This window comes from Somniosus microcephalus, chromosome 11, assembly GCF_052327205.1.
Source record: "Somniosus microcephalus isolate GS21.2 chromosome 11, FLI_Smic_1.0, whole genome shotgun sequence".
NCBI classification, from domain to species: Eukaryota; Metazoa; Chordata; class Chondrichthyes; order Squaliformes; family Somniosidae; genus Somniosus; species Somniosus microcephalus.
The window spans coordinates 177,999,448-178,021,490 of NC_140997.1; the positions used below are offsets into that span (position 1 = coordinate 177,999,448).

The following is a 22,043-nucleotide window of genomic DNA, read 5'->3' on the forward strand; positions in this document are numbered from 1 at the left end:
CTCATACTTTAAAGAACACAGACTCTCACTTGAATTCTGTAAGGATGGTTTTCAGTTATGTTCAGTATTATAATGGTTTGTGAGAGGAATCCATTTATTTTGAGTGGTTATAAACAAGAAACAATGGAGAGGCCCCAACATAACCAGTGCCCACCTAAACACCATTATGGACCACATCCGGTACAAACCCTAGCCCCTGCCCCCTCCCATGCAACCTACGCCTCCTGTGAAGGCTTTGATATTGCCAGTGTGTACAGGCGGGCCAAGATCCTTAATATGTGCATGTACACATGCCATGCAATCTATAACATGCCCAATAAAATTTGTACTCTGGAAAAAATGTTAGCTGTAAAATTGCAGGGTTTTTTGTAATGTCAAAATTAATAACCAAGCTTGCAGCAGTTCTCAAATATATAGTTGAAGTCATTTAATACACAAAAAAGGTAGCCACTGCTGTTAAATTTGTACAAGTTGAACCTTAAATTACTTTCTTGCTTCTGACTAGTATGAGGGAATTACTTATCCAAAGATCAAGCAGTTACACAAGATTGATTGTGTAACTGACACATTATGGCCATCAAGATATTGGAGCGCCACATGGGATTTTTTTTTTGCTCCATTCTGTTACTGAGGCTATTCCTTTTGTATGCAAGTTAGCTCGCCAGTTTGTTTTCTTGTCTGTGAATCCAGCTGACAAATATTTTTCATATTTTTGGATTTGTTAAGGTGCTCACCTGATTTTTATATATTGGAAAAGGAAGCATATTGAGAGAGCATCCATAACTAAGAAACAACTTATGCACTTTACAGTGACTATTGGCACTTGTCATTATTGTATCATATTTCACAAAAAGTCAAACATAGGGCGTCGACCATTTGGAATCCTTTCGGAGGAGCTTAACAACTTCTACGCTCGCTTCGACAGGGACAACAGGGAGCCGGCTACCAAAGCCTTGCCACCCCCGGAAGACCAGGTGCTCACTCTGTCGACCTCCGACGTAAGGGGTGTTCTACGCGGAGTGAACACGAAAGGCTGCTGGACCGGATAGCATCTCTGGACGGGTACTCAAGGAATGTGCTGATCGGCTGGCTGATGTCTTCACCGCCATCTTCAATCTGTCATTGGCCCAGGCAGTAGTCCCTACATGCTTCAAGACCGCTACCATTATTCCTGTGCCAAAGCAAACTGCTGTGATGTGCCTGAACGACTATCGACCTGTCGCACTCACACCCATCATAATGAAGTGTTTCGAGAGACTGGTCCTGGCTCACATCAAAGCCAGTGTTCCCGCCTCTCTTGACCAACACCAGTTTGCCTATCGTGCAAACAGATCAACGGAGGATGCAATCACAACTGCTCTACACTCTGCACTGAATCACTTAGATGGTAAAGAGACCTACATCAGAATGCTGTTTATAGACTACAGCTCAGCATTCAACACTATCGTCCCCAACAAGCTGGCCACCAAACTCCACACTCTTGGCCTGAACACTTCCCTCTGCAACTGGACCCTGGACTTCCTAACAAACAGACCCCAGTCTGTCAAATTAGGTAACCACACCTTCCCCCCCCCCCCCCCCCCGACCCTGCACACAGGGGCCCCACAAGGATGTGTGCTGAGCCCCCTCCTCTACTCCCTCTTCACCCACGACTGTGTGGCTGTTCATGGTTCCAACACCATCATCAAGTTTGCGGATGATACCACGGTAGTAGGCCAGATCACCAACAACGATGAGTCAGCCTACAGGGAGGAGGTCCAGCATCTCGTGAAGTGGTGCGCCGATAACAACCTGGCCCTTAACATCAAGAAAACCAAAGAAATCATTGTGGACTTCAGGAAGTCTAAAGGCGGAAGTCACACCCCCATCCACATCCATGGGGCTGTGGTGGAAAGGGTGGACAGCTTTAAGTTCCTCGGAGTCCACATCACGGAAGACCTCTCCTGGTCCCTCAATACCTCCTCTCTCGTGAAGAAGGCCCAGCAGCGCCTGTATTTCCTAAGGAGGCCGAAGGGATGTAACCTGTCACCCCTGATCCTCTCTAACTTTTACCGCTGCACAATAGAGAGCATCCTGACGAACTGTATCACAGTAGCTACAGCTGCCATACCATACTATGACCGGAAAGCCCTGCAGCGGGTAGTCAAAACTGCCCAACGCATTACCGGCACCCGGCTACCGACCATAGAGCACATATACCAGAAACGCTGTTTACGGAGGTCACGGACCATCATCAAAGACCCTACCCACCCCAGCCACAGTCTGTTCACCCTCCTGCCATCTGGGAGACGCTACAGATGCATTCGCACCCGAACGACCAGATTTAGGAACAGCTTCTTTCCCAGGGCTGTCATCCTACTGAACTCCACAAATAAACTCTAAAGCCTGCACATCTGCCAATGCACTTTATTATGGTTATGTTTATGTTAATGTATTACAAGCCAAATGAATGTTGAATGTTTAAATGTCTTAATCTAAATGTACACTCTCGGGAGCCGCAAGCCTACATTTTGTTGTACTGCACTTGTGCACTAACAATGACAATAAAGTTGATTATTATTATTATTATTATTATTCAAAAAGTTTCAAGCATTCTGCATCTTTTTTTAAATTTGTTTTTATGGGATGCGGGCATCGCTGGCAAGGCCAGCATTTATTGCCCATCCCTAATTGCCCTTGAGAAGGTGGTGGTGAGCCGCCGCCTTGAACCGCTGCAGTCCGTGTGGTGAAGGTACTCCCACAGTGCTGTTAGGGAGGGAGTTCCACGATTTTGACCCAGCGACGATGAAGGATCGGCGATATACTTCTAAGTCAGGATGATGTGTGACTTGGAGGGGAACTTGGAGGTGATGGTGTTCCCATGTGTCTGCTGCCCTTGTCCTAGGTGGACGAGGTCGCGGGTTTGGGAGGCGCTGCCGAAGAAGCCTTGGCGAGTTGCTGCAGTGCATCTTATAGATGGTACACACTGCAGCCCCAGTACGCCGGTGGTGGAATGAGTAAATATTTAAGGTGGTAGAGGGGGTGCCAATCAAATGGGCTGCTTTGTCCTGGATGATGTTGAGCTTCTTGAGTGTTGTTGGAGCTGCACTCATCCAGGCAAGTGTAAAGTATTCCATCACACTCCTTGTGCCTTGTAGATGGTAGAAAGGCTTTGGGGAGTCAGGAGGTGAGACACTCACCACAGAATACTGACTCTGACCTGCTCTTGTTGCCACAGTATTTATGTGGTTGGTCCAGTAAAGTTTCTGGTTAATGGTGACCCCCCAGGATGTTGATGGTGGGGGATTCGGCGATGGTAATGCCATTGAATGTCAAGGGGTGGTGATTAGACTCTCGCTTGTTGGAGATAGTCATTGCCTGGCACTTCTGTGGCACGAATGTTACCTGCCACTTAGCCCACGCCTGAATGTCCAGGTCTTGTTGCATGCTAAGGCACATGAAACCTGATTGATGAAATATATGTTGAGAACATTGCTGTGCCTTTGTACAACATTTATCAATTAGGTGATTGTCACGTACAACACCGCACTAATGCTTTCTTTGCTTGTAAATTACAGGTGCCTGACTGCTTTAGCACAGGAATGTTCAGAGCATTTTCACAGCATGTCCTCTTTAGGTTAAATATTACACAAGATAGTCCACTGGTAAGTGTCTTATTGTAAAGTGCTCCAAAACCCCACCCATTTGGCAAAATCCACCAGCTGCTTTAGAATGGCATCACAGATGTAGGCCAGCCACTGCAATATGACAACTCACAGCCTTTCGACAGCTGCCTGTTCAGCCACTAAGGCCCATTCTGCTATATCCAGATCAACTACTGCCCAGTCTTACTTCTCAAACATCAGTTGAAATCCACTCCCCCAAAGCTATGCTTACACACCCTAAAACTTCCAAAACTGGGCAGGGCACTTGCGCCTCCCCAAACATTTGTGTACTGTGTTCTGAGCATCATTTTGTTGTAAGCTGTGCCACCGAGTGCACTTGTGCTCTGGAGTGGTACAGTCGTGTGTGGGTATGTGCCCATGATTCCCCACAAGGTTCATTTCCACTCTTGGCCAGTTCTTAGGGAATTGTAGGGCAGTAGTGGTTGAGGCTCTCCATCAAATCATAGGGTTTAAAATGTAAAAGTCAACACATTTCCCTAGTGGCTCGTTAAAGATTGACAAAGGTCACCAGCCTCGCTGCTTGGGTGCAGAATGTCATGGGGGTGATGGGACACTTGGAAAGTAAAAGGCAAGCATGCGGTGGAAGGAAAGGGGAAATACTCTGAATGATTGAATAGATTTGATTTATTGACCCTAGATAATTTTGATTATGAAGTTTTAATGATATTTTATAAGATATATTTTAATATTTGGAAATCTTGCTATATGCTTAATAAATCTTTCTTTTATCCAGATTGGGAGAATTCGTGTTACACTTCTGGTTCGCAGTACTCAGTATCGCAGAATTTTAAATCAAGATGAGGTGGGTAGTAAAAGGGAACAATTTTTTGTGTTGTCTAAGATATGTACCAGTGACTACAAATTCTTGCTGTAGTTATCTGTTAATGGACTACCAATTTATTGATTTTAGGTAAAGTATCCATTTTTGGAACATTTTGCAGTGTTTCATTAAAACAAAGAATCTGCTGGCTGTTCAGTGACTAAGTGCATCGTCGGATGCAGTACTGAGCCATATAGATCAGATTCATAAGGTAGATTCAGATGTGAAGTCCTTTTAGCCGATTCCATCTTCTCCTTCCAGAATGCAACCCTCCCATCTACAGTTTTGTATATCTCTACAAGATTACCTCTGAGATTTTTCTTTTGAGGGTGAGGAGTCCTACCATATCAAAAAATTCCTCAACGGGCTCTGACGAAGGGTCATAAGACCTGAAACATTAATCCTACCTTCCTTTCTCCACCGATGCTGCCAGACCTGCTGAATGTTTCTGGCATTTTCTGTTTTGAATTCCTCGTAGATGTTCCCTTGGCATTAACAATTAGCTTTGTTGCTCTCCTCTGCACTGCCTCTAGTGCCTGGATGGCCTCCTGGTGTTGCGGCAGCCAAACTGTATGCAGTACTCAAGATGCGGCTTGGCTAGAGTAACATACAGTTTGAACATGACCTCCAAATATTTGAACTCAACTGATTTGACAATAAAACTGAGGATCCAGTATAATATGCGGTGTCCCCTGGCTTGGTGTCATCTGCAAATTTAATTCTCTTGCACTGAGATTGTGATTCCAGGTTAGCTATTTATGCCACTCATTGGAGGGGTCCAACACAGATATCGCACTCAATATCCTCTAGTTGCAATCTAGGTATTCTTTTAATTACTCCTTTTTTCCCCTTTTAATTAGTTACCAATTAATGTCTGTCTTACCACTGAAACTCTCTGACCATAGTTATACTTTATAAACGTCCTTTTGGAACTACATAATGGGGGTTCGCACTCTCAATTTAAGTGACCACCTCAAAGAAAACAAAATCTGAAGTTGGTCAGCAAAAATCTGCCTCTTCTAAACATGTGTTGCCTGTCATTATTGAATTATTTTCATGCAGTTGCAACTCCATTTTGTTTCTGATTATTGAATCCATTAGTTTTCCGATTATTGAGGTGACACTAATGGGACTGTAGTTGCCAGGTATGGCCTTGTTTACTGTTCTTGCATATTCTTCTGTTCCCTCCCATTGTTCCTTGACTACTTCAAAATGCCTATCAGTGCCTCACAAATTTATTCTCTTGTCTCTCCAAGTATCTTCAATCCCTGGTTTGTACTGAGTTGGCTGGTCTCAGTCACAGCCACAGGGTCATGCAGGGTAACAATTTGGTCAAGCTAGTGAGGGAAATAATAATCCAAGTTTCTCACTCCTGATTGCTATCCAGCAACTACTGCTGAAAAATGAGTGCATGTGTGGATGTCAGGTGAGGGGAAGAGTGGGCTTGACAGTGATGTTGTTCACAGTTAAATAATCTGCTAACACACATTGGCTAAACTCAGTGAGGAATATTTACATTGGCAAAATACAGAAGGATTGCAGTGTCTGTGGAACAATACCCAACATGACTCAATGCCTTGAGGAGAAAAGATTTAGAAAAACAGACAAAAAAACTATCCTGCTTTCACAACATAATTTACATCTATAATATATTAAAAATCTTGCTTCTCTGTGCACTTCTTGTCAACTTTTTCCATTATAAATTCCTTTATCCACATTTATAATGGAAACTGCCCGTGTAAACTTGTCATGCTGTAATTACACCCTCCTGCCAGTGTTACCCCTGTCAGGCCTTAGTTTTGCATCTCGCAGCTCCCCAGCCTGTACTGCAGAGAAACTCTTAGGCCTAGAAATTGGGTTGAGGCGCCAAACTGGTGCCAAGTTCGCCTGGGCGCTGATTTTTGCGCTGCATTGAGAGTAATACCGATCGCCAGAAATTCAGTTTCAGAAACCCTTGAGGGACACGGGGCGAGGCTCAAGGTGCTCCGCGTCCCTCTTAGGGCGCTGAAACTGAATATCGCAGCGCACGCTGCGGTACTGCAGGCCTTCCTCCCATTGTTAAGGGGGAGGGGCCTGCAACAGCGCGATCCCCGATCGCGAGTGCTGGCAAAAGAGCCCGGCACCGAGGAGAAGTGCCGGGCTCTCAGGAAACAGCCGGCAATGCCGCAGGGGATGGGGGGGGTCAGGAGGCCGGGGACGGAGGTGCTGGCAGGCGGCCGCCCCGCACCTCCACCTTAACTTGCGCCGCTGCCGGCACAGCAAGGCCCCGTGAACTGGGCGCGGGTAGCGAACGGCGCTACAGCGGTGTTCGCTACCAAATATCGCTAATGGGGCGCTGCGCACACCGATAACGTCATCGGTGGCGGCGCAGCGTAACAGGCTAACGTCACCATTAGCGCCCCTGCTGAATATCGCGGGAGGTGCAGCCAGTGGCGCTACAGCCACTGACTGCCTCTTTAGGCGCTAACAGGTGGCGCTACTCACCCAATTTCTCCCCCTTAGGCGTCAATCCAACACTGCTTCCTAAATTGCTGTAAGTTTTGTTATTTAGCAACAATAATATAAAAGCAAAGTATATAAATATAAGGAAAAAATGCATGACTTTAAAATGGACACTGAATTATGCCTGGTCCAATTATCTTCCACCCCCTAATGCCTCTATGTATGAAGGTGTCACTTGGTGTTGACACCCCATGTGCAACACCATGGGGAGTAAACTAGTTATAGGAAAAATATTAAAAGTCTTGCCTATAATGTGCATTTCCTGTGTGTCCCACTACTGTATTATTTTCCCTGTCACACTTTGTTGATAACATCTCTCTTGTTATAAAACTGCATATCCTTTGCCTCATCACGAGCAATATCATGGGAGATGTGCTCGTTATATAATAATGGCTGTGTTTAATTTTTGAAGACCGTGCGCTGTATTAAATATTTTATTGCTCATAAATTATAGAAAGCTTTTTGTTAAATAGTTTGTGAATCATATTAAAAGCTCATTAAACTGCAAAATACATAGCAAATATTTTAACTTTGCCCTCAGCTGGTGAAGGCACTGAAGACAGTAACTGTATTTGATGTCAGAATGGTGGATTACAAGTAAGTGTTAAACATCATACAACTTGGAGGTGGGGGCGGGGATGCTAAAATTTCCTTCTTGATGAAAAAGGTAGAATGTTTGCTTTTCTCTGTAATTAGCAACCCACTAAAATTAAATTTTCAGAATTTGCACTTTTCAAAGCCATGCTTCTCTGCAATTCTGTTAACAAAGTATTTTACAGAGAAAATAGCTATACTCTATCAAAAAGTGGGAATTTCGGTCCTGTGCTGTTTATATGTTTTGTTAACTTTTTGGAGGTAGAATTACTTAGTGCCCAGGCACTGCCTCAGATGGGGGTTAAAATGTTTCTCTTTTTAACATACTCATAGGAACACCCAGCTTTACTTATTGTGCTTTCTGGAAGCTCGGGTGCATTAGAAAAACACAGCTAAATGGCCAGTCAGGAAAGCGCTTGCACGATTGCTGCTGAACTAGTTGTACAACCACTGAGCCAGTATAAATAGCATGCTGTGCCTGACATCTTGAGAGAGAGAGAGAGAGAGAGAGCATAGATGGCAAATTTATGGACCAAGACCTGCAGGTCATGAGTGCACAGAAAAAGTGCTCTTTACAGAGCGGAGGGGTAAGCCACCGACGCCCAGAGGGTGAAGCAAGCCCAGGAAGCCATGACACAGGAGTCAGTGCAGGGTTCTGTACCAGGAGAGTTTGGAAGGATATCTGGAAGAAGCCATCAGACTTTAAAAAAAAATTCAAGGTGAGAAATGAGAGTGAGTGTGAATAAATGTAGCCTGCTATATATGGAGGCTAAAATATATGTAAGTAGTTACTGATGCCAATCAAAGTAAGTTTCTGGTGACAGACAAGTTTGCTTAAGTACCTCTGTATACAAATACGTTTATGAATTGATCCAGCAAATGCAACACACAGGGACGTGATAAGCATGGTTTATGTTCTGGCATTGCAAGATCAGAAGTGCACAGCACAAAATATTTGCTCCTTTAATGCCAATTTCCATCTTCCCATGGAAAAAGACCACCTTCAACTGAAGGCAAAAAGAGCAGTCTGGAGGAGGGACTCGGAAGGCCAAACCTCTCACTTCCATCATCTAGAAAGCTGTACATTTGTGGCTGGAGGAGAGGAAAATGCTTCAGGTTTCATAAGCCCTGTTATTTGTGTTGTGAAATGTGCATTTATGTTTCTGCAGCAACAACAACATGCCTGATTATGCACATTAAATTATCACGTACACTTTTCTTGCTACAGATACGCTACAATTCTAGGAGTAGCAAACCGGGTCTTCTCATCCCAGCACTCAATACCATCTCTACTGCAAGCATTCACCAGCTCATAGAGGCATACTCAAAGGGTTTTAGTGATTTGGAAGAAAAGGTAGAGGTAGCTGAGGTGGTGACTGGAGAAAGAGTGCTTGCTGTTGACATTGACACGCGTTCTGCTGTGTCACTTTGCGATTCTGCTTCAGAAGCATGAATGGGTATACCGATCACTTACATCCTTGCCGAACATAATTTAAGCAGTTGGTACACTGTGATACTGTATTATGTGGTAGTTGTTTTCTGCTTCGTGGCTTTGGCCAGTATCAGCAGGGAACACCTCATCAGTGCAAGCAGAAAGCATAGTTTTAGTATTACTCACACAGACTGCAGTTGTGCTGTCGAAGCCTCTGCGTCCAAAATTTAGGGCGCAATAATAGCTGGCATCAAATCCAAGGTGTAATAATGGCTGGCTTCATTGTCTGAATCTGAACCAGACCGTTCGCAACTTTGTCGTCCTATTTGGCCCTGAGATGAGCTTCTGACCACATCCACTCCATCACCAAGACCGCCTACTTCCACCTCCGTAACATTGCCCGCCTCCACTGCTGCCTTAGCTCATTTGCTGCTAAAACCCTCCTCTGTACCTTTGTTACCTCTAGACACGACTATTCCAATACTCTCCTGGTCGGCCTCCCATCTTGCACCCTCCATAACCATGAACTCATCTAAGGCTCTGCTGCCCGTATCCTAACTCGCACAACTCCCGTTCACCCATCACCCCTGTGTTCGCTGATCTACATTTTCTCCCGGTCCAGCAATGTCTCAATTTTAAAGTTCTCATCCTTGTTTTCAAATCCCTCCATTGCCTCACTCTTCCCTATCTCTGTAACCTCCTCCAGCTCTACAACCAATGTTCCCTGTAATTCTTTTTTGGGTGTCAGGCTCCTTTAAGTGGCTGCGTGACCCACTCAAATGTTCGCACATGCGCAGTTACTCCAATTGAAAAGCCGGCGAGCGGCCTGCATGGGAGCTCCAGACTGCTGCGTGGGAAACATTGCCCACAACCCTCCAAGATCTCTGCACTCCTCCAATTCTGGCCTCTTGCACATCCCCAATGGCGGCCGTGCCTTCAGCTGCCTGGGCCCTAGGCTCTGGAATTCCCTCCCTAAGCTTCTCCGCCACTCTACCTCTCTCTCCCCTCCTTTAAGATGCTCCTTTAAAACCTATCTCTTTGACCAAGCTTTTGGTCATCTATCCTAATATCTCCTTATGTGGCTCGGTGTCAAATTTAGTTTGATAACGCTCCTGTGAAGCACCTTAGGATGATTTTCTATGTTAAAGGTGCTATATAAATGCAAGTTGTTGTTGAAACAAGATTGAAAGATTCAGACACCTCATGGCACTGTAATGCTCTGTACTCAGAGTAGTGGTTGACATGTAGATTCAACCTCCAACGGGCATGCAGCTAGAAGCACAGCAACAAGTGGGAGCTCTCAAGTCACTGACAACCCCTTGCCTGCAGCTGCATTTGTTTCAAGTAAACAACCTGAAAGCAAGCAAGCCCCTGCAGTAGGAACAGCACAGGTCATCTCACAGGAAGCCTCCATACCTACTCCTTCCAGCAGTATGTGTAAGAAAGCTGGGATTATATATGCTGAGGAAACTGATGAATCCTTAATTCTCTCCTTTAACTCCTTACTAAGGAACTGTCTGGGATTTTATCTATGAGCACAGGTTTAGAGACAAATGATGCCTGACTCGGCTCGGCTAACTATCTTGCATTTAACCCAGTTTGGATTAAAATTAATTTAATTTACCAACCCTCGATTAGGTTACCCTTAAGCTGCTGACTGAATTAACTCTTTCTTGACAAATCAACAAGGAAGAAGCCAAACCACAAGCGTATTCAGCAATGAGTTAATGAACCCCTTCGCGGCCAGGTTATCTGTTTCACTTGAATCTTCGGTTCCAACTGATCCCACTTCACTTAAGAGCGACGATATCTGAGCTGGATTTACCCTCACTTTTCTCTGATCTCGGACTCTTATAAAGTTAGCTGACACTTTCCTCTGCCTGGAACTGGCTGGTACAGCCTAACAAGCCAACTTGGTATTTTATTCCTTGTCTTAATACGCTGTATCTGTAAAGGCACCTTTCTGCATCTGCTAAGTAAAGATTCATACACAAAAAAGAGAACCTAAGTGAACTAACAGAGAGACTTCTACAAAGACAAAGAGAGAGACAGTGTGCTCGCCCTAGAAAATAATTACTACAGACTGTCTACTACTGACAAACACTGATTGACCTGAAGTATGCAGAATCCTCTATTATATCTTACTTTAAAGGGAAATGTCCCTACATTCACTTAACCAATCAGGATGACACTGTTGCTAGTTCTCACCCACTTCTGCGAATCAGATCTGATAAATGTGGAGTCCTGTGACTATCATTGAGTCACTGAAGCATGGCTTTCCCCCAGTAAGACAGACTGTTTTATGATTTTTACGGCCCCCCCCCTCCGGCCACCCAGCCATTGATCTTGCATTTCTCAAGAGTTTTTTTTCACACAGATGTGGAGAGGTGACATCTTCCATTAGGTGTTAACTAAGTGGTCTGAGTTAGGGATAATGACTCCTCATACTAGTAGGGAATGCCTGTAGCATAAACATGGTCCTATCTGGGGGCATTACTTAGGACCTTTTATGGCTTTAATTGCTTTATGGCATTTAACTCAGAAGATATATACTAATATACTAAAACTTGCTACAGTTAAGTTGCACTTTGTGTATCTTTTCTTAGGCAGTCCCTCGGAACCGAGGATGACTTGCTTCCACATTAAAAATGAGCTCGCATGTGACTGATTAATCCAATGTGGGACCTACAGTCTCTGTCACAGGTGGGGCAGACGGTGGTTGAAGGGGTGGGTAGGGTGGGGTGCTTGGGTTGATGTGTGCTGCCTGCGCTTGGCTTCCGCTTGCTCCCGGCGAAGAGACTCGAGGTGTTCGGCGCCTTCCTGGATGCTTCTCCTCCATTTTGTGCGGTCTTGGGCCAGGGATTCCTAGGTGTCTGTGGGGATGTTGCACTTTTTCAAGGAGGCTTTGAGGGTGTCCTTGAAGCTTTTCCTCTGCCCACCTGGGGCTCTCTTGCCGTGCCGGAGCTCTGAGTAGAGCGCTTGTTTTGGGAGTCTCGTATCGAGCATGCGGACAATGTGACCCGTCCATCGGAGCTGATTGAGCATGGTCAGAGCTTCGATGCTGGGGATGTTGGCCTGAGCAAGAACATTGACGTTGGTGCGCCTATCCTGCCAATGGATTTGCAGGATCTTGCGGAGGCAGCGTTTGTGGTACCTCTCCAGTGCTCTGAGGTATACAGCAGGGCAGGTATCACTGCTGCCCTGTAGACCATGAGCTTAGTGCCGGGTTTGAGGTCCTGGTCTTCAAACACTCCTTTCCTCAGGCGACCGAAGGCTGCACTGGCACACTGAAGGCGGTGTTGGACTTCGTCGTCGACGTCTGCCCTTGTTGACAGTAGGCTCCCGAGGTATGGAAAGTGGTCCACGTTGTCCAAGGCCTTGTCGTGGATTTTGATAATCGGGGGGGCATACACTTTGTGTATGTTAGCTCTAAGACATGGAGTAATTTAATCTCTTCAGTTAGGTCTTCCCTCCTCTCCCCATCAACATTAAGCTGTTAGTTTGGAGAATGGGATGGACATTGTCGTTCCTTGATTGTCATTCTAGGAAGGGCCTTTCAACTAGTCAATTCCTTTCTTTCCAAAGACGGCACAACTATACCACAACTTCTAAAACACAAAATATGGGAAGCCTGTGGGAAAATCTTAGTCAAGACTGCACTGTGTCTGGCCAATTGGCCAACTCTGTAATGTTGCAGCTATCTACCAGGCTAACTGTCAGTTTGTAGGTTATCTAATATATATGTAAGCTTAGTTTTAAAAAAAGTGTTAAAAGTTAAGTGTTGGATCTTTTAATATTCTCAAAAATATAAAGCTATCATCATTAAATGAGCCAGTGTTCTAAAGTTGCATTGAATTTTTTAAAACTCACTATTCCATACTTGTTTTCAGTTTTGAAAAATCAGCTTGTTCAATTAAAAAAAAGAAACATGAAATTGACATAAAATAGCATTGTTTGGAGTGTACTGTGATATAGCTGTTTGTGATTACAGCATCAAATTGTATTGTATTTTATTTCATTGTATTATACTTTAGGATTTTCATTTTTCAAAAAAGCCCTACAATGTTATCCATGCTGGAATCATGATTAGCTTTTCAATCAGAATCCCTCAACAAAATGTTTTATGCTTTTTTTCAGTCTAACTTCATTTTGCAAGTGCAATTTCACACCAAATATAGTATCTTATTTATCATTCCGTTCACCTTCATCTTCTCAACAAGCATGCAACCTGAAGTATCTGGGTGTATATTAAAATTATTGGACATACACTGAACTACTATTTTCACACAAACCCAAATAAAATCAGAACAGTAAATTGTTTTGAAGCTAAATAGTATACCATTATAGAGAATGTTGTACTGAATAAAATTCATAACTTGCTTTATTTTGTTTGAAAATAACTTTCAAAAGTTCTTCATAATGGCTGGCAATTGATAGTATCTGATGAGATCAAATAAATGCTACCAGTCGGTTTATGCTTTAAGTACTGGCATTAGACATTGTATTACCGTGAGTCAAAATAGTTTTTAAATCTCTTTTCTTTCATTGCCTTACTGCATTAAGAAAAGAGAACGTGAAAAATCGTGAGGGGATGAAAGAGACTAAACGGGTTTTTAGTTGCATGCACGTGACCACTGTTAACTAGATTAGATTTTATTCTATAGCATCGTCTTTACTTTGTCGTCTTTTATTCTCTCAGAGACATTAGATTTTTAGAACAACTGAAAATAACGCACAATTCGGACATTTTTATCTCCATACACGGAGCTGGACTGACTCACCTGCTTTTTCTACCTGACTGGGCTGTCATTTTTGAATTGTAAGTATTTCATTTTTTTAATATGCTTACAAATGTCTGTGCTGTGTTTCATGTGCCAATACGGCTTTTCTGTATAATTTAATTTAACTATACTACTTTTTTTAACTGGCAATACCGAACTCTTGTTGATGGTGGATTACAAGGTTAGGTTCGCCCAATCCAGTGTCTCCGTCAGATATTAGCTGCATCTGCTATTTCATTTTTTAGCAAATAATTCTCCCCTTTTGTCCCTTCCTTTCTTGAAGACAGTGGCTCTTGTTTCTATGAGTGCTAGCAACCCTCCTATACCTTGCTCCTTCTTCATGTGTGTGCCAAGACCAGAGGTGTCCAAGCTTTTTGTTTTTGTGGGTCACATCAGTGTGTACCATGGAGCCATGGGAACCACATATAAAGTTTAAATCCACGTGACCATTAGTTTGCATCTATCTCAATTTGCTGATACTAACAGATCACAGTGTTCTGATTTATCATATATCCATCAATATGTGAGAGAACCACAAAACCAACTTTTTAAACCTCCAGGCCCACAAAATTCTAAAAGGACAAACTAGCAATAAGAAATATAAACATAAATAGGACTGAGTGCCTGGTCTTTGAGGACCAGATTGACATGGGTTACAGTTTGGACTCACCTGGCCTAGGCAGTTAATATCAGAACGTTATTTAACTCTGCACAGCATTACAACTAAGCTTGATCTTGTGTTCATACTACTGTGCATACGTGAACATTTTCCAGCATGTTCCTGTCTGTGAATAGGACCAAGAACCAAGATTGATTTTTTTTTCTTTTCCCCTCCTAAGCTCCGGGGTATTGAGGCCCATTGTAGCATTCTAACTGCAACCCCAGTTGAGATCATTTAACTCAGCAAAGATCAGGGATCAAACCTGAGATCCACCTGATCTTGTTCACTCAGTATTACACCAGATGTTCATTTACCCAGCAAGTCATTGGAAGAGCTTGATCCACATCTGCTAATAAGTATTTGTATAAAATGGGTGGGATCAAGAGGTGCCAAAATAGCCCAATCACCTTCCTACAGCAGACAAGAACATTAAGTGGGAAGTCGTCATCTAGCTGTTCTCATGTGGATCCTATCAGATGTCCAAGCGCGGCAGTTGGCAATGGCCTGGGAACAGATTGCCTCCTTGCTTACCCTCTTGGATGCAAAACAATGAACAATGTACAGCACAACGTAAACCAAAAGAGGGGTGGAGAAGTTGAGTACATTTTAAGTTAGAAAATTGCAATACACACATCAGTTATTTATCATCTACTGCTACATTCCTTGTGAGGCAATGTCTACAGCACTTTACTTGTACTCCTTTATGTTGTTAAGGCCATTTAGAGTAGAATTGACCACCCGTAATCAGGCTATGTAGAGCATAGCCTAGCCCTGTGTTGGATTTTTTTCTTGACTAGTATGGACAAAGCACTATAACAGGCATTACAGTAATTGCGTGGTGCTTGCCAGTCTGTCAGCTTGTTTCATTTGGTGGCCTTTTTACTTCTGAGTCAGAAAGTTGGGGTTCAAGCCACATTCCAGGACTTAAGCACAAAATCTAGGCTGATACTTCATGCAATGCCGAAGGAGTGCTGCATTGTTGGAGGTGCCATCTTACGATGAGACATTAAACCAAGGCGTTGTCTGCCTGTTTTGGTGGTATAAGTGAATATAAAAGATCTTACAGCATTAGTTAAAGAACAGCAGGGAGTTCATCTGGCGTCCTTGCCAATGTTTCTCCTTCAATCACCACTAAAAACAGGCTAACTCATCAATTACCTCACCATTTTTTGGATCTAACTGCATGCAAATGGCAGCTGCATTTGTCTACATAACAACAGTGACTGCACTTTGAAATGAATTAATTGGCTGTGAAACAATTTGGTACATTTTGAGGATTTGATAAGGTGTTACATAAATGCAAGTTCTTTCTTCAGGTATAACTGTGAAGATGAGCGCTGCTATTTGGATTTGGCTCGACTTCGAGGAATTCATTATATGACTTGGGAAAAAAGTGACAAAGTCGTATCTCAGGATAAGGTTTGTGGTAATTTTATTGTCACTTGTGTTCTACAGCCAGGTCTTCAAACCTTTGTAATGAATTAAACTAATGGGAACAATATGATATTAAACTGATGAATTTATTTTGTAAAGCTATTTATAATTCAATGAATAAAGAAAAATAATCTCAACCAAATTCATCAGCATGTATAATAAACCAGAGAAGAGGCAAAGGGGGTATTTTTCTATGTGTATAATGTTGAGGAAAATTTATTTTTCTATATAGTTGTAATAAACCAGTGACAGTTTAGAAAAATAAATTTTCTTTAACTGTACACACAGGGGAGAATATTCTCCATTGTTACTGGCTGATAAATTGTTTTTTCCCCCACCTCCTTAGTTGGGAGATGCACCCCCTTTGTAGCAACATCATTACCATCCTGACTGAGGCCAACTTAAACAAAATGGAGTTTGAACTTGCAATCCTCCTTATCTGTATGAAGCAGTGGCACGCCACCCACTGGGCCATGGGTAATGGGGAGAGATGCTTTAGATTAAGTGATTCTGATTTCCAGTGAGAATGTCTGAACTAGAATTAAATTAGCTCAGGAAAGGAAGAGAAAGAGGGAAGAACAGTGGAATAGTCCATAGCTGCTTTTTATTTCTTTTGCAATGTTATGAAATGGCACTCTTTAAAATTCCTGGAAAACCCATCCACCCTTTAGAATACCTGGAAAAACTGAGTTAATTGAGATCCAATTGTGTAACTTTCTGCATGGTTTGAATTCCATGTAAATATAATCTCATTCTTAATCTATGAGTCTTCAGCTTGTATCATTGTCCCTGTTTAATTGTGTGACCCACTCGAGCAGCCAGCCTAAACGCCCCCACCAGGATGGCCTGAGGTCGCTCCGCTTCTTCCTTGAACGGATGCCCAACCAGTCCCCATCCACCACCACCCTCCTCCCCCTGGCTGAACTTGTTCTCACATTGAACAACTTCTCCTTTGACTCCACTCACTTCCTCCAAATCAAAGGTGCGGCTATGGGAACCCGCATGGGTCCTAGCTATGCCTACCTTTTCGTGGGATATGTGGAACACTCTTTGTTCCAGTCCTACACAGGTCCCCTCCCTTGCCTCTTTTTCCGGTACATTGATGACTGTATCGGTGCCGTTTCCTGCTCTTGCCCTGAACCGGATAATTTCATTCACTCTGCTTCCAATTTCCACCCTTCCCTCACCTTCACATGGTCCATCTCCGACTCTTCCCTTCCTTTCCTTGACTTCTCCGTCTCCATCTCTGGGGATAGGTTATTGACCAACATTAACTACAAGCCCACTGACTCCCACAGCTACCTGGACTACACTTCCTCCCATCCCGCCTCCTGTAAGGACTCTATTTCATTCTCCCAGTTTCTCCGTCTCCGCCGCATCTACTCTGACGATGCCACCTTCCATACCAGTGCTACCGACATATCTTCCTTTTTCCTCAACCGAGGATTCCCCTCTACAGTGGTTGACACAGCTCTTAACCGTGTCCATTCTATCTCCTGCACTTCTGCCCTCACCCCTGCCCCTCCCTCCCGGAACCACAATAGAGATCCCCTTGTCCTCACCTTTCACCCCACCAGCCTCCACATTCAACGCATCATCCTCCGCCACCTCCAGCATGATCCCACCACCAAACACATATTCCACTCACCTCCTTTCAGCATTCCGTAGGGACCGCTCCCTCCGCGACACCTTAGTCCATTCCTCTATCACCCCCAACACCCCTTCCCCTTCGCCCGGCACCTTCCCGTGCAAGCGCAGGAGATGCAACACATGTCCTTATACCTTCCCACTGTCCAGGGCCCCAAACACCCCTTCCAGGTGAAACAGCGATTTACTTGTACTTCTTGCAATTTAGTATACTGTATTCGCTGCTCATGATGTGGTCTCCTCTACATTGGGGAGACCAAACGCAGATTGGGTGACCGCTTTGCGGAACACCTCAGTTCAGTCCGTAAGAGGGACCCCAAGCTTCCGGTCACCTGTCACTTTAATTCACTGCTTCACTCCCACTCTGACCTCTCCGTCCTCGGCCTCTTGCACTGTTCCATGGAAGCTCAGCGTAAGCTCGAGGAACAGCACCTCATCTTTCAATTAGGCACTTTACAGCCCTCTGGACTCAACATAGAATTCAACAATTTCAGATCATAACATATATATATATTTTTATCCACACTTTTGTTCTGTTCTTCTCTTCCCACAGGGCAGCTGTCTTCCATTCTGCCAGCGCAATTTACACTTCATCTAGAACCATCCTTTGTTTCTTAACCTGTCCCATTACCATCTCCTTTTGCCTTGAATATCTCTTAATGTCTCTCAATGTCTCTTAACCTCTCCTGCCTTCCAGCCTATCACAGGCCTTCCCTTTTGTTCTTTCATCCCCTCCCCCATTTCCCAGCCACTACACTTGATTAAAAAATCTGTTCCATTTCCTGCTTTTTCCAGCTCTGACGAATGGTCATCGACCTGAAACGTTAACTCTGTTTCTCTCTTCACAGATGCTGCCTGACCTACTGAGTATTTCCAGCATTTTCTGTTTTTCAGATTTCCAGCATCTGCAGTATTTTCTTTTTGTATAATAGAGTGAGGTATGGCTGTGACCTGTTGGTGCCAGTTGTGCTTTGTGGAGCTGGGCTAGCACCAGCAACGAACCATTTATAAAGTACTCCATTGTCATTGTTTCCAATAGTAAACAGAATAATGTAAACATTTGGACATTGGCCCGGAATTTGCAGAGTGTAATCATTACCCCACTGAAACTGACCGCAACTTTAGGATTTAGCGCATGCGCATCTAAACACGAAAATCCTGAAGTTGCAGTCAGTCATTCACTGCTCCGACACAGGCTGCGCTGTGGATCCCCCATAGCCGGCAATCAGTGTAATCAGTGAAATAGTGAAGCTGACGAAAACTTGGGCTTTTCTGTGTTAATATCACTGTTAAATACACCATTAAATGTTGGAATAGGTGTAATGTTGGAATAGGTGTAACTGGGGTTTTAACAGCGTATTGACTGCTAAACAAAAGTCCTGGCCCTGAAAAACTAATTTTTATATTTGTGGAGTGTAAAATTTCTCCATTTAGATATAAATTACAATTGCCAGGCAGCAACCATTAGTTTCTTTCTCCACGGATGCTGCCTGGCCTGCTGAGTATTTTCAGCGTTTTCTGTTGTTATTTCAGATTTCCAACATCCGCAGTATTTTGCTATTGTACTTTTTTTTTTTAAAGTTTGTTCATGATATTTCAGCTCTACCTTATCACCATGTGAGAGCCCCAATCTTTATTTTGCTCTCTAACATTTTTTTAAAGTCCGGATAAAAGCAGCTTTTCATTTCCTGGTTTGCTGTCTGTGAGAATTCTTTAATGTGATTGGCTGCTTAGACATCTTGTTGACGTCGCTGCAGCTCTTCACTGGGAATCCCCATGACAGAGCGCTGCAATCAAGTACACGTCGAAAAAGGCAAACCTCTCGCCACAGAGATCGCGAGATCTATGTGGGCAGCCTTCTTCGGGGCCAGAGGCGAGGGCCTTGCTTCGCCGCTGACTGCAAATTACAGACCAATGAGTTTGAGGGAGAAGGTAACTCTATAGGTGGGTACTTGCCTATAGATCACTTCCATTTGTTTAGACCTTTTAAGTTTCAGTTTTTAAAATGTTTGTTTATAAGACTTCTCCATGGAGTCCTGTATTTCATCTTTTAAAAACCAGACAACATGCACATATGAACATACAAAATTGATGGGCAGAAAAAGACCTGCCCATACACCATGATAGCTGGAGCATCATGGCTAGACACTCTCCCCTGGGAGAGGCAAAAAAAGAGAAAAAACCTGGGCCAATAAGGGAAAAAATAATCTGTAAAATTCCACTCCGACCCCCACTTAGGTGATCACAACTAGTTCGGGAGTTCACGTGGACCACATGTTATCTATAAAGACGTTTACCTTTTATACGATGTGATCTCTGGTCCAGCTCCCTCTTGAAGGCATGCAGATTCAGCATCCACCACACCAGTCGGCAATGCATTCCAGAGGATCACGAACTGCCTAATATCCAGTCCATTCCTACTCTTGCATAGTTTAAACTCCTGTCTGCTGGTCCTCTCCAATCTGTTAAACTGGAATAATCAAATGACCACATGGGGCAGAGCCTGCTAAAGAGAAGTGTGTCCACTCCATCACAGTATGTAGGAAATAAAAAGTGGCTCTGAATTATTGGTACTGTTCTTGAAATTAATCCTTTTGTCATTGTCTGACATCTACAGTGAAGAAAATTGGCCCAGAACTTGTGGTCCTGATGCTGTCGAACTGGCAGCGTTCGGCGTCATTCTGCCTTTGAAACTGCATGTGCAGCCTAACACGGAAATCCTGAAGTTGCGGTCCGTCATTCACTGCTCCTTCACAGGCTGTGCTGTGGACCTCCCCCCCCCCCCCCCCCCACCCCCCCAAGAACTGGCAATCAGTGAAATCACTGATCTGATGAAAACTTCCCCTTTTCCAAACAAATATCGCTGTTAGAAACCCCATAAAAAGTTAGATCCATTCAAATGAGATGTAACTGGCTTTTTAACGATGATCTGAGTAATAACTACTGATAAACAACCGTTCTGGTCCTGAAAAACTAATTTTATATTGGTAGAATGTCAAATTTTTCCATTAAGTTAAAAAGAATTAGATTTTAAAATTATTTTAAAAAGTTTTAGCATTTTTTTAAAGTTTGTTCATGATATTTCAGCTTCTACCTTAACCCAATGTGTATGTCCCACTCTTTATTTTGCTCTCTAAATTTTTTAAAAAGTGATTGATTGATTTCTATTTCCTGGTTCCCTGTCTGCATTGTGATTGGCTGCTTAGACAGCTTGTTGACATCACAGCAGCTCGCGCTATGGGATTCCCACTATACTACGTTGATTTCAGCTGCGTGTTGGAAAAGCCAAACTTCTCGCCAGAGATCATGAGATCTTTGTGAGAAGCTGAATTCGGGGCCAGCGACGAACGTCTTTGCTTCGCCACTGACTGCAAATCATGGGCCATTATCTTCTTCATTATTGCATTAACTTCCCCATCTCTTGATTTAATAATTCATCACCTTTCTTTCCAATTTTATTCACCTAGGGACATCATCCAACCCTTGGGGACCATCCTAAGTTTACTAATTACTCTTTTGATGTGACCGAATTTATGCGTCTTGTGCTATCTGCTGCACAGAAAGTAACACAGCATCCAAGATGGCCTTTTACACAATATCATGATGAACTATGACAACATGTACCTGTATAAGCTGAATTTATATATCTGTTTTAAGTATTATCATTGCATTTTAAAAGGCTATTGATCACTTTTTTAACATTCCTGTAAAGGCAAATCAGATTGTCTTTTTAAATGTTACATATACCATATCAAATGCACCATTCTGAACTGATTTCCAGGTATGTAGGCGTAATCAAGGCCAGACCAAATGTTTAAATGTAGGCAAGTTCTCTAATTGATCCCAAATTAGACTATTGTGGCATTGCCACATTGGGGAAACACTGTGTGTATGTAGATAAACCTGTATAATCCCCTTTTAACTGCTGTATTCCCCTCCCCCCGCAAGACAGTTGCAAGCTGAGAGGAATAAGGCACGTTCAGACTTGCCTGCTGCTGAGAGAAGGAAAACCAATCAGGTTCCAGCAGGTGACCAATCCGTGAGTCATCACAGATTCGCGGGCTTCACGAATTCAGTACTGTATTGTGAGAGTTGGAGTAAAGACTTATTTCTTGTAGCTCGCTGTGTTGCCTATTTCTTTACGCGGGAGACCGTAGTCCCCCACATTGGTGACCCCGAATGTCGGCGGCCGAAGCCCCCGACTCACGCAGCCCTACAGAGGCCAGCAACGACCCGATGGCAACCAGCAGCAGCCTGATGTCGGCCGGCGCAGCGTCCTTGAAGCTCCCCACCTTCTGGGAACACCAAGCACCAGCTTGGTTCGCGCACTCGGAGGCCCAATTCACCCTTCGCAGGGTTCAAGACGATGAAGAAAGGTACCTCCACGTAGTCTCAGCACTAGCAAGCTCTACCGCCGCCGAAGTTCTCGACCTGCTGGGGAACCCACCACAGACCGGCAAGTACTCAACCATTAAGGGCCGCTTGCTGCAGGCTTACGGCCTGTCCA

At 43.8% G+C, this 22,043-nt stretch overlaps 1 protein-coding gene across 1 annotated transcript in view; it reads left to right on the plus strand.

Annotated features, from left to right (window-relative positions):
* Positions 1 to 21,653, plus strand: part of eogt (EGF domain-specific O-linked N-acetylglucosamine (GlcNAc) transferase) — a 74,693-nt gene extending 53,040 nt beyond the window's left edge. The window contains 6 exon segments of the mRNA XM_086001472.1: positions 3,558 to 3,644; positions 4,399 to 4,467; positions 7,529 to 7,584; positions 13,713 to 13,832; positions 15,772 to 15,874; positions 21,004 to 21,653. Of these exon segments, the coding sequence (XP_085857598.1) occupies positions 3,558 to 3,644; positions 4,399 to 4,467; positions 7,529 to 7,584; positions 13,713 to 13,832; positions 15,772 to 15,874; positions 21,004 to 21,150 (582 nt within the window). The 3' untranslated portion in view covers positions 21,151 to 21,653.
* The last annotated feature ends 390 nt before the right edge of the window (positions 21,654 to 22,043 follow it).